Source organism: Vipera berus, assembly GCF_964194415.1.
Source record: "Vipera berus genome assembly, chromosome: Z".
In the NCBI taxonomy this organism is placed as follows: Eukaryota; Metazoa; Chordata; class Lepidosauria; order Squamata; family Viperidae; genus Vipera; species Vipera berus.
This window is the reverse complement of record NC_138205.1, coordinates 104,529,752-104,543,557: the sequence shown is the minus strand read 5'-3', so window position 1 is coordinate 104,543,557 and position 13,806 is coordinate 104,529,752. Positions and strand designations below refer to the sequence as shown.

At 37.6% G+C, this 13,806-nt stretch overlaps 1 protein-coding gene across 1 annotated transcript in view; it reads left to right on the top strand.

Annotated features, from left to right (window-relative positions):
• ARMC3 (armadillo repeat containing 3) overlaps positions 1–13,806 on the top strand; it is a gene marked incomplete at its 5' end in the record, with an annotated part of 74,999 nt that overhangs the window by 25,644 nt on the left and 35,549 nt on the right. The window contains 2 exons of the mRNA XM_081343299.1: positions 12,502–12,654; positions 12,764–12,869. Of these exons, the coding sequence (XP_081199425.1) occupies positions 12,502–12,654; positions 12,764–12,869 (259 nt within the window). The remainder of the gene's footprint in view (positions 1–12,501; positions 12,655–12,763; positions 12,870–13,806) is intronic.

The following is a 13,806-nucleotide window of genomic DNA, read 5'->3' as shown; positions in this document are numbered from 1 at the left end:
GAGGTGACGGTGGCACAGGTCCAGCACCAGGTAGGCCACCAGCCTGGATGACCCAGGGGAGCACAAGGAAGGAGTGCACATGGACTCTGCAGAACCCACCTCCCACTCCTTGTCCTCTTTTACTTACCTAGTTGAGATAGTGTAGTTGGGCAGCAGGGAGGGATGCAAAGTTCCTGCCAAATCGCCTTCGCTGCAGACAACTTGCCGGTGCAACATTTGCCGGCCAGGTCTTTTGGCACACTCAGCAGCAATTCCTATTGGCTTTCAAAAGCCAATAGGCTTTTGAAAGCCAATAGAGGGAGTAGCATAGCTTGTGCAAAAGCTTTTTTCTTTTTGTGCAAAAAAGGGTGCCGGAATGCTATTCTGAGCGTTCTATGAGGAAAAAAAGCCCTGCTTTTATGTTTTAATCTTATGATTTTAAAAATATTGTAAGTTGCCCCGAACTTCACCAGGTGCATACAAATTGCATACAAATATTATATAATCGGTAAATAAAGGTAGAACTTATGTTAAATATACATCAAATGATAATATGCTTTCCTACAAAGTCAATTCTTGCTTAATGACAGACCAAGGAGTTAACTTGGAAAGGCAAGAAGAAAATGTAGAAGAGGTCTGTGCAACGTGTAGAAGGGAAAGGCCCACACTGATAAATTAAAAATCTTTGTGGTCTGCAAAGGAATGCTGGTGGGCTAATCAATGATTTGGTGACTAGAGCAGCATCTACAGTGTTGGAGCTCGTGGTCATGGTAAGCCATGGAGGCACTAGGCAACATAACTTTCAGGGCAGTGGTGGTGATTTTATTACTTTTTTTTAAAAAAAAAAGTCTGTGCTAGGCTGCATGTACAGGCCTGGTCTAGAATTTATTTTGGAGTATTCAACTATCTAGAGCAGGCATGTCAAACTCATTTTGTTTGAGGCAACTTATTATAAAAGAATTGCCATTAATTTGTTTTAATAAAATAATTTAAATTTTTCACTTGATTTCAAATTAAATGAATTATATTGGTTGACAACAAGATTTTAGTACAATTGCCAAATGCAATAAACTGGTTTTAGGTATATGTGTGCACTAATTATTTCAACACCAATACATTTTAACAACATATTCCATTTGTAAATAATGCAAATGCAAATTATACAATTTTTGTGCAAAAATAAAACAAAATAACAGATTTAAGAGCTGTTATCATTAGTTATCCTTAGATAAAAAATAATTCCATCATCCAAAACTTTGTTATACTGTATTTATTTTATTTATTTTATTTATTTTATTAGACTTATATACCGCCCTTCTCCCATAGGACTCAGGGCGATTCACAAGGTTTTTTAAAAACAATACAAGTTACAAAATTAAAAACAATTAAAATGATTACACTAACCTTGAACTAAAAACCCCAATTACAATTAAAATACAATTAAAACCCCAGTTAATACTCTCAGTCCAGGCCAGAAAGCTCGAAGAGCCAGGTCTTCAGGTCCCGGCAGAATGAGCGAAGGTCAGGGGCAGTCCTAAGCTCTACAGGCAGCTGGTTCCAAAGGGCCGGCGCACCCACAGAGAAGGCCCTCCCCCTGGGTATTGTCTGCCGGCAATCTTTTACTGGCGGTACCCTGAGAAGACCCTCCCTGTGGGAGCGCACAGGACGAAGGAAGCTTGATGCCGGCAGCAGGTGTTCCCTCAGATATCCCGGACCCAAGCCATTAAGGGCTTTATAGGTCATCACCAGCACCTTGAATCTCACCCGGAAGATGCTTTGGGAACAGATGCTTTGGGATTAAAAAAAAAAGACTGATTACATTTGATTGTGTATCACCATGGCATTAAAACAAAATTTGAACAGTGTATGAAAAATAAAGGTTCCCTAAACGTCTGCTGGCTATATCTATACATTTTCCTTGATAGCATATCACATATAATTGAAGATTATAATTAGTTGTGTGTGCACGTTCAGCAAGTGTGATGTATTTGTGCTGGCATTTCTAGGCCTCTTTCCAACCACATCCAGAAAATTTTGTAACAAACATTGGAATTCTTAAGGCCATATTTTGTATTTCCCAGCAATCTGTTACTAGAAGGAAAAAGCAACCCCTGCTGTGTTACTGATCCCAGAGAAGCATTTGTATGTATGCAGGTATCCTTAGGGTGCCATAGTTATGGATGAGAAATATTGGTTGCAAAGTTGGCATTTCTGGATGTAATACAGATATTTTGGACTTATTTTTCTTTCTTTGCATGTCTGATATTTTTAAAATGGCTTATGCTACTGACTACACTTATGCACATATGTAACATCTTTTGCTAGGATACATGTCCACTGCTTTTCCAGAATGTGAAAAGTGAAAGATTGTGACTAAACAAAATTTTAATGTACAGATAATACCACCAGAAATTATTTTAGCCTTTTTAATAAATGTTGTTATTGATGTTAACCTCACCATGGAAGACATCATATATTGTTATGTATATACTAGATTAATTATTTAAAGACTGAAGTGCAACATAACTATATTCTAAATAATCTATTTTTAAAAACACACAACAGTCCAAACAGTAAAAGTAAGTCCAAATTAAGAACATTTGATTCTTAAGAATTGTTTAATTTAAAGTGGTTTAGTTGTAATAGAAGGTTAGATTCAAAATAGTTTTCAAGAGTCTGTACAAAAGATATTATTTTTTCTGTTGTTGTTGTTGTTAGCTGCGAAGTCGTGTCCGACCCATCGCGACCCTATGGACAACATTCCTCCAGGCCTTCCTGTCCTCTACCATCTTCTGGAGTCCATTTAAGCTCACGCCTACTGCTTCTGACTCCATCCAGCCACCTCATTCTCTGTCGTACCCTTCTTCTATTGCCCTCGATCTTTCCCAGCATTAGGCTCTTCTCCAGTGAGTCCTTCCTTTTCATTAGGTGGCCAAAGTATTTGAGTTTTAGCTTCAGGATCTGGCCTTCTAAAGAGCAGTCAGGATTGATCTCCTCTAGGACTGACCGGTTTGATCGCCTTGCAGTCCAAGGGACTCGCAGGAGTCTTCTCCAGCACCATAGTTCAAAGGCCTCAATTCTTTGGCGCTCAGCCTTTCTTATGGTCCAACTTTCACAGCCCTACATTGCAACTGGGAAGACCATAGCCTTGACTATACGCACTTTTGTTGACAGGGTGATGTCTCTGCTTTTTAGTGTGCTGTCTAGATTTACCATGGCTTTCCTCCCAAGGAGCAAGCGTCTTTTAATTTCTTGGCTACAGTCCCCATCTGCAGTGATCTTGGAGCCCAGGAAAATAAAATCTGTCACTACCTCCATTTCTTCCCCATCTATTTGCCAGGAATTGAGAGGGACAGATGCCATGATCTTGGTTTTCTTAATGTTAAGTTTCAACCCAAGTTTTGCACTCTCCTTCTTCACCTGCAACAAGAGGCTCTTTAGTTCCTGTTCACTTTCTGCCATTAGAGTGGTATCATCTGCGTATCTTAGGTTGTTGATATTTCTTCCGGCAATCTTAATTCCAACTTTTGATTCATCTAGCCCTGCCTTTCTCATGATGTGCTCTGCATATAAGTTAAATAGGCAGGGCGACAGTATACAGCCTTGCCGGACTCCTTTCCCAATTTTGAACCAATCAGTGGTTCCGTGTCCAGTTCTCACTGTTGCTTCTTGACCCGCATATAGGTTTATCAAGAGACAAATAAGATGGTCTGGTACTCCCATCTCTTTAAGAACTTGCCACAGTTTGTTATGATCCACACAATCAAAGGCTTTAGCATAGTCAATGAAGCAGAAGTAGATGTTTTTCTGGAACTCTCTAGCTTTCTCCATGATCCAGCGTATGTTGGCAATTTGATCTCTAGTTCCTCTGCCTCTTCGAAATCCTGCCTGTACTTCTGGTAGTTCTCGATCCACATACTGCTGAAGTCTAGCTTGTAGGATTTTAAGCATGACTTTGCTAGCATGAGAAATGAGTACAATGGTGCAATAGTTTGAACATTCTTTGGCATTGCCTTTTTTTGGAATTGGAATGTAAACTGATCTTTTCCAATTCTGTGGCCACTGTTGAGTTTTCCAAATTTGCTGGCAAATTGAGTGTAGCACTTTTACTGCATTGTCTTTTAAGATTTTGAATAGCTCAGCTGGAATACTGTCACCTCCGCTTTGTTGTTGCTCAGCTTTTCTAAGGCCCACTTCACTTCACATTCTAGGATGTCTGGCTCGAGGTCAGTGACCACCTCATTGTGATTATCAGGGACGTTAAGCTCATTCTTGTATAGTTCTTCTGTGTAATTTTGCCACCTCTTCTTAATCTCTTCTGCCTCTGTTAGGTCCCTGCCATTTTGGTCCTTTATCATGCCCATTTTTGCATTAAACGTTCCCTTCATCTCTCCAATTTTCTTGAAAAGATCTCTGGTCCTCCCTATTCTATTGTTTTCTTCTATTTCTTTGCACTGTTCATTTAAGAAGGCATTCTTATCTCTTCTAGCTATTCTCTGGAATTCTGCATTCAATTGGGCGTATCTTTCTTTTTCTCCCTTGCCTTTCGCTTCCCTCCTTTCCTCAGCTATTTGCAAAGCTTCCTCAGACAGCCATTTTGCTTTCTTGCATTTCTTTTTCTTTGGGATGGTTTTGGTTGCTACCTGTTGTACAATGTCGCGAACCTCTGTCCATAGTTCTTCAGGCACTCTGTCTATCAGATCTAATTCCTTAAATCTATTTGTCACCTCTACTGTATATTCGACAGGGATATGATTTAATTCATACCTGAGTGGCCTAGTGCTTTTCCCTACTTTCTTCAGTTTAAGCCTAAACTTTGCAAGGAGAAGTTCATGGTCTGAGCCACAGTCAGCTCCTGGTCTTGTTTTTACTGACTGTATAGAGCTTCTCCATCTTTGGCTGCAGAGCATATAGTCAATCTGATTTCTGTGTTGACCGTCTGGTGATGTCCATGTGTAGAGCCGTCTCTTGGGTTGTTGGAAAAGAGTGTTTGCTATGACCATCGTATTCTCTTGACAAAATTCTATCAGCCTGTGCCCTGCTTCATTTTGTACTCCAAGGCCAAACTTGCCTGTTATTCCAGTTATCTTTTGGCTTCCTACTTTAGCATTCCAATCCCCCATGATGATAAGGACATCGTTTTTTGGTGTTAGTTCTATAAGGTGCTGTAGGGCTTCATAGAACCGGTCAATTTCATCCTCTTCAGCACTGGTGGTTGGGGCATAGACTTGGACTACTGTGATATTGAATGGTTTGCCTTGGATTCGAACTGAGATCATTCTATCATTTTGAGGATTGTATCCCAGTATTGCTTTTCCTACTCTTTTATTGACTATGAAGGCTACTCCATTTCTTCTGAGGGATTCTTGCCCGCAGTAGTATACCTGATGGTCATCTGAATTAAATTCACCCATTCCTGTCCATTTTAGTTCACTGATGCCTAAGATGTCGATGTTCAGTCTTGTCATCTCTTGTTTGACCACGTCCAGCTTTCCTTGATTCATGGATCTTACATTCCAGGTTCCTATGGAGAAAAAATCTTTACAGCATCGGACTTTCCTTTCACCACCAGACACATCCACAGCTGAGCGTCCTTTCGGCTTTGGCCCAGTCGCTTCATTCTTTCTGGCGCTACTAGTACTAGCCCTCTGCTCTTCCCCAGTAGCATATTGGACGCCTTCCGACCTGAGGGGCTCATCTTCCAGCGTCATATCGTTTTGCCTTTTGGTACTGTCCATAGGGTTTTCATGGCAAAGATACTGGAGTGGGTTGCCATTTCCTTCTCCAGTGGATCACGTTTTGTCAGAACTCTCTGCTATGACCTTTCCGTCTTGGGTGGCCCTGCACGGCATAGCTCATAGCTTCATTGAATTACGCAAGCCCCTTCGCCACGACAAGGCAGTAATCCATGAAGGGGTATTTTTTTCTAGCATCAGCTAAATTAGACATATTACATTGAGAAAAATGTTTGATTTCATTGCAGAGATGTTAACAGAGGAAATAATTATTTTGTTATCTAATTTTACCTTCCAAAAGACTGAAGCAGATGAAAAATGTGAGGTTCTTTCCTGTTGGCTTTTCTTAATTAGCTGTTTTAGATTCTAAAAGTTTAGTTCCCAAAGAAGTAACCCTGTAAATAACTTTAATGTCCTCCTGTAGGGCAGGCTCTTTTATGACTCAAGGACTTCAACTCCCAGAATTCCTGAGCCAGCATGGCTCAGCTTGAAAACCTCTCCCTTTCCCCTCAGCATGGCTGGCTCAAGATTTCTGGGAGTTGAAGTCCATGAGTCATAAAAAAGGGCCAAGATTGCCTAGCCCTGCAATAGGCTTTCAGACGGAGCTTTTTCTTTTTGCGAAAAAAGATGCCGGAACGCCGTTCTGAGCGTTCTATGAGAAAAAAAGCCCTGGTCATCCCTCTTTAGCAAGAAAACTTTGCTGCCTGAAATTACCATTCTGTAAAGTCAGGGAGAAATGCTAGATCAGTTATTCTGGTACCTGCTAAGGAAGATTCTTTCAAAGTTCATAAGGCACAAAACCAGTTGTCTTGCTAATAGTAAGGTGGGCGCTCTCTTCTGTTAAAGATCCAGTGTCTTTATTTCTTGGAAGCAAGTTAATTAAGTAGGTTTTATATTTGAATATTATGGAGTAAACCACAGAGCAACCATGTCAAATGTTATATATGCCCTGCATTTAGATAAAATATATGTAAATAGGTTGATATAAAAAGCATGGAGAAACACTCCACACAATGACCTTCCCCATCCTTCTCCTCCTTTTCCCTCTCTGCTTTTTTACAGCATATTCACATAATGGGCTTACTTCAGAACGGACAAAGTTAGAATGATATGGCCCATCTTGAATATATCTTAAATCAAGCCATTGAGTTTTCTTGCAAATCTATCTCTCTGTACTTGTCGGTGCACAAACACACAGACTTCATATAAAATAGTGTAACATCCACTTATTTTTTAGAATGTACATTCATTTATTTGTAAAGAGGACATGTGGGTAAAAAGTTCTCACAAATAAATAGTTTGTTATTGAATTAAACAACTCATCCCAAGATACAGAATTTCTTTCTGAATTTTCTCTTTAAAATATTTTTCCTTCACAAGACTGATTTTTTGTCATCTTTATCTAATCTGAATAAATTAAGACCCAGACATTTTCTTTCTAAAATATGACTTGCCTCAAAATATCTTATAAATTAATGTCCCCAGGGAATTAACCTCTTCATTTTATCCTTTTGTAATGATCCATTTTGTAATTCTTTATTTATATGACCAGTTCACTACTCCCGAATTCACCATGGAATTCTGAAGCATGCAGACTGGATGGAAGTATCTTGCAGTCAGCATGACAATGCTGTTTAAATATGTCTCAGAGTGGCATCTATATTGTGATTTGTCAAGCTGCAGTTGAAGCACAGCAGTGCTATATAGCAAAATGTAATAATACAGAGAATAATGTACTTCTTATTGTCTGTAATAAGATTCTTAGTCTCTCAAGGGATTCTGATGACATAAGCTGTGACAGACTTAGACAGTTCTTATTTCAACCATCTCTTGGTTATTAGTTATTTCTAGCACCTCTCACATTCTTATTTTAATTTATGTATATTTGTTGTACACAATTTCTAATGCAGGAAACCTTTTTGTCCTCTATTTTATTTCTTTTTCTCTGCTGCCTCCTCTGTTGGGTAACCAAGTTGAATTGTAAATTTATATTTAAGAACTAATCATAGGCTAGTTAAAGCCGATATTAATGGACCAATATATGTTTATTATTATTTTATTCTACTACTTTATTTCTGGGAAATACCACTATCCACATAGATCTTCAAGCTAATAAATATTTTAGTCTCAGTTTTTAAATCACAAAATTGGGGAATAAAGAAGCTAATTACATAAGGTATTTTTTGAAGAATATTCCCTGGACTTATTATATAATAAATGAATTTAAGCTTTCAGTTTCTATACCGTAGTTTCCGGCGTATAAGATGACTTTTTAACCCATGAAAATCTTCTCAAAAGTCAGGGGTCGTCTTATACGCCGGGTGCTGAAACTTTAGGGACAGGGCTGGCTGGAAAACCTGGAGCGGATCTCCCATTTAGTCTGCGCAGGGAAAGCGGGACCAATTGGAGAAGAAGCTGCAGTCTGTGACTTTTTACAGGCTGGGGTCTGGGCGTCTTTCCTTCTAAAGTTGAAGAGCAGCTGTCTGCTCTATCCCAACTTGAAAGGCAGGTGGGGAATGCCGCAGTCAGAGCAGCTGCTTAGCTCTAAGGACACATTTGACTCAGAAACTGGGCGGGCTGGCTGGAAAACCTGGAGCGGATCTCCCATTTGGTCTTTTTTTTTAATCCCATTTATATCCCACCCTTCTCCGAAGACTCAGGGCGACTTACAATTTGAAGCACAAATCAATGTGCTTAGCAATAGCCTTTATTCTATGTATATGCCTGCTTATTAGAGCTTTCACCCCCCCCCCCAAGCAGCATTATTACAAAGTCAGCTTATACCTGGGAAGGATGGAAGCCTGAGTCAACCTTGAGCCTGGTGGGATGCGAACCTGCACTTATTGCAGGCAGCTGGTGTTACTTAAGGCTCTGCGCAGGGAAAGCTTTAGAGTGAATTAGGAAAAGTGAAAAAGTGAATTAGGAAAATAGGAAACGGTTGCTGGAATTGGGTATGTGTAGTTTAATGAAGAGAAGGGTGAGGGGTGACATGATAGCAGTGATCCAATATCTCAGGGGCTGCCACAAAGAAGATGGAGCCAAGCTATTCTCCAAAGCACCTGAAAGCAGGATAAGAAGCAATGGATGGAAACTAGTCAAGGAGAGAAGCAACCTAGAACTAAGGAAAAACTTCCTGACAGTTAGAACAATTAACCAGTGGAACAACCTGCCTCCAGAAGTGGTGAATGCTCCAACACTGGAAGTTTTTAAGAAGAGACTGGCCAGCCATTTGTCTGAAATGATATAGGGTTTCCTGCCTGAGCAGGGGGTTGGACTAGATGACCTCCAAGGTCCCTTCCAACTTTTTTTTTAAATTATTATTATTATTATTATTATTATTATTATTATTATTATTATTATTATTATTATTATTATTATTATTATTATTATTATTATTATTATTAAGTTTAACCCACTTGCACTGTTTTATGTTTACATGTTTGATGACAAACAGTCTTATGTTTATAAGTGACAGTTTTCCTACTAAGTACCTGCATGTCATAAGCATTAAAATAAGAATTAAAATTACCATATTAAAATCAAATCTGATGTTTTTTAATTTTTATTTGGTGTGCGTTGGAAAAGGGGTAGTCTTATACGGCGAGTATAGCCCAAACCCTATAATTTAACAGGAAATGTAGGGGGTCGTCTTATACGGCCAGTTGTCTTATACGCCGGAAAATACGGTATTTTTGCTATATATATAAAAGCCCAACAGAAAGTTCAAGACTTTAATGCTCTTTTGCCAGTGTATTTTCCAAGGAAAGCCATCTTGACTATAATTCTTTTAATTTGATGATGTTGATTGAGAAACATGGTCAAACAGTATTTCACTAGGCTTTCAGTTATACTGTCTGTCTGAGACCATGTACTATTTTTATAAAATTGGAGGGAGGGAGACTGAGTGAATGAGTCTTGCTATCTGATTTTTAAAAATGCCTGTTGGTTTTAGTTTTAATACACATAGAATTGTTTTTAACCATGTTTACTTGTTTGCTTTGATGTGAGGCTGTAGTGTTGCAAATTCCTTTATAGTATTTGTTCTATCTTCCCAGTGACAAATTTGATTGAATAGTAAGCCATTAAAAGATGATTATAATTAAATGGATAGGTTAGCTGTGGAAGTGACGATTCATTATCATCATTCATGCCCCACCTTTCTGCTCATAGGAAAATTTTATGTTGCAATCCTAAGGAAGCTTATTTGAAAATAAGTACAATTGGAATCCATGTAGCTTACTTCCAGATAATACTATCATACTATAGCAATTGTTAGTATTAGTATTTGTATTATTTTTACGAAGTGGTATCCAGCCAAGTTTTACTAATTTACAGTCCATTCTATATTCAACTGGATGTAATCTTTGGGGGAATTTCAGTCTCATTCCATTGAAACAATGTGCTATCACCTTAACATCACTAAAAATCTTAGTTTTTCTGTGGTGTTAATTTTCTTTTAATCCTATTAGTTATTTTATTAAACTTGGAAAAAAGTTCACCTTATTTCCTTCTGTTCACATTTTAGAATCAAAGCAATGGATATTTCAAATATCTTTTTATCATGACTGTTCTGTACAAGAAAAATGAGAATGTAATATGTACTTTTGTTCCAGATACTAAAAAACATGTGGTATAACTTGCTATATCAAAATCAAATGATTGAAGAATGGAGAACTCTCTAGAGACCACTTCCAGGGATTACACATAAGTTTGGCAAGCATCAAGCCAGAGGCAAAGTCTATTATGAGTCAAGCCAATCTATAATCCCAATTAATGCCCTCTCTAGAGTACTTGCTGTTAAATATGGCTGCTGTGGCAAACCTTATTTCTGCTTTCGTCAGTAATCTTATGTAAAACAAACACCCAGTAAAATTTCCTATTAAGCTGCATAGAAGGTAAAATTATCTGAGCAGATGAAGTAGATAGGCATCTAATTAAAAATATATTGATTTATTATAATGTATGAAATAAATATTTTAAACTAAAGATAATTTCCTGATAAGAGCCATTTTTTTCAGTTGTAGAATTAATCTATTGGTTCATATTGCCAAACTGTCGAGTTAGTGTGTCCCTGCAAGCATCCATTAAAGACTGCCCAGGGGAGGGACAGAGAAATTTGAGATATGCCATCAAAGGTTAATTAATAAAGGAACAAATGAGAACAAAACCATTGAGATGTCCTGAGAATTCAATTGAACTATAAATTAAAACAATGCATCAATAATTTAAAAGACCCTAAAGTGTATTTGCCACCAATAATGGCCTATTTTGTGTCTTTTTCACCAATATAACATTTCGGTCATGATGGAAAGATTTTAAGAACTACTTGTCCTTACTACATCTTGAGAATGGAATAATGCTATCAGAATCAATTTGATAATTATTTTACACAAAAAGTATCCTTCTTATAGTTTAAATATATTAAGTGCAATAATTAATAATTTAATTTAGCAATTATGGTTTTATATTTTGATATAGCAATGAATTAGAATTAATAAAATTAATAACATATAAAATTTACATTTTTTATTTAAAATGTTAAAGCTAAACTTTAATTTTCAGTAACATCTTAGAAGAAAAGTAAATGTGCTTCAGGATATTTGTATGCTTAAATTAAATGAAGCAGTACTGATATAGAAATATCTGCATTTCTCATAATATCTTGCATTCTAGAATATTTTTAGGTTATGTTTCCTGTTCTCCACAAACTAAGCTGTTATGTCAGTTGCTTGTTGCAAAGTAGGTTCCTTTGAAGCGGGAGATTCGGGTGCAATCATTGGTTAATGTTGTAAGGCGGGAAAAACCGGGCTTGGGATTGGATACAGTTCAAACAGCTCGAGTATATAAGCGGGAGTTATTTTGACAGTTGTCAGTTGACATATGTGTATTAATAAACCTTATTGCTGTTAACACTGAGTCATTCGTCTGTCTGGACCAAACATAAGCTAAAAGCAATAATGCCTTTCTAGGCATTAGCTAGGATATGTACCATTAACAGTAGGACTGAATTATCTACATTCTAATATTGTGTGATATGGGAGGGATAGGAGCAGGCAATCACTGCAATTTATTCATTACATTAGAAAGAATTGTGGATGGCAAACCCACTCGTTCTGATCCTGAATGAGTACAGAATTGAATCTGACTTCATTAAACATATCAAGAAGAATATACCAGTATAGTATGTTAAAGTACGCTATATTCGCATAAATGCTTATCATCAGGTGATGGAATTGAACATATTAGCAATCTTTTTATTTATTTCTGTTAGTCTGGACTTGCAGGGAGAATAAAGAAATTTGAGAAAGAGGTATAAAACACTTTTTTAACCACTCATCCATTGTGTCTAGCCTGTGCATTAATTTGATTAGCACTGCAACTGTCAAATAAGCAGTATCTCTACTGTAAGAATGACCTTTTAATTTCCGTACACATGGCTCCTATTAACACTAATTGAGTGGAAGCATTGTAACCTAGTGAGAATACATCTGAGGGGTAAAGATGCATGTTTTGTTTAAAGTGGACATAATATTTAACATTACAAACCCACTTACTTAGAGCTCCTGATTAGAAATATATCTTTGGTAAGATTATTTCTGCAGACTTCAACATGCTTGAAGCTGTTTAAAAGCTGATACTTCAGTCTACATTAATATAGTAACGTTAATATTTGTTGGCAACGATATCTGCACAGAAATGAATATTTTGCTTTCTTTCTACAAAAGTACAATCTTATTTAACTGAAGGTTGGTACCTATGATGACTTGTTCTTCTTCTTTGTAAACAGCTGAAAACAGAAAAATCCTGAATGAACAAGAAGTTGAAAAATGTCTTGTCACTCTTTTGGGAACGGATAACGAAGGAACAAAAACAGCTGCTTCTCAAGCCATCTCTGCTATGTGTGAGAATTTAGCTAGTAAACAAACCATTGGAGCTCTAGGTAAATAGTTATGGTGACAATGGAATTATGACCAGAAGAAAATATTCACCAATTTACAATGTTTCCATAGTTAATTTAAAACTGCCTCTATACATTTTTCCTCTGTTAGGAATTCCCCAGCTTGTTCAGTTGCTAAGCAGCGAAAATGAAGAGGTAAAAGAAGCTGCTGCTACAGCTCTGGTTAATCTAACAACTGCCCATCTTGCCAATATAAGGTAAGCTCAAGATGAATAGAGGATTGTTAGATACTTTTATCAGGAAATATATTTTTCTATTTATCTACTTTACCCAATTGCTAGGGAATTTGGGACAGTGCTTTGTTACTTTTATTTCATTTCACATGTTATTCTCTGTGCCATTTAATTAACTAAGCATGACTGCAAGCTTGTTTTTATTAATGTATTAATAAAATATAACTAAAAGGGACGCGGTGGCTCAGTGGGTTAGGACGCTGAGCTTGTCGATCGGAAGGTCGGCAGTTTGGCGGGTCGAATCCCGAGTACCGCGTAACAGAGTGAGCGCCTGTTACTCGTCCCAGCTTCTGCCAACCTAGCAGTTCGAAAGCACGTAAAAATGCAAGTAGAAAAATAGGGACCACTACGGTGGGAAGGTAACAGCGTTCCGTGCGCCTTTGGCGTCTAGTCATGCCGGCCACATGACCACGGAGACGTCCTCGGACAAACGCTGGCTCTTCGGCTATGAAACGGAGATGAGCACCGGCCCCTAGAGTCGGAAACGACTAGCACGCATGTGCGGGGGAAACTTTACCTTTACCTTAAAATATAACTTTATTATTAATTGTATTATGATTTTAGTTAGGGTATGGGTGTGCTTTTCTCGTGAAAATTTGCAGTCTTGCATATTTGGAAAGTTTGAAAAGCTAAGCACAAAAAGTAAAACAGGGGTCCCTAGAAATGTTTACATTTTGCTAAGGTGGGTTACTTTGGAATTTCCCTTTTCTATAACAGCCATGAATAAGTGAAGATATTGTTTGAATGCTAACCAAATTTTAAATATCAACAATCTAATCCAGCCTACTAGAGTTTAGACTCACCAAAGGGCATTAAAGAGCATATGGTTAAAAATATTTGCTAAATAGAAGTAAACGGATGGATCCACCTAATTGAAAACAAAATATCTAAATATTATGTT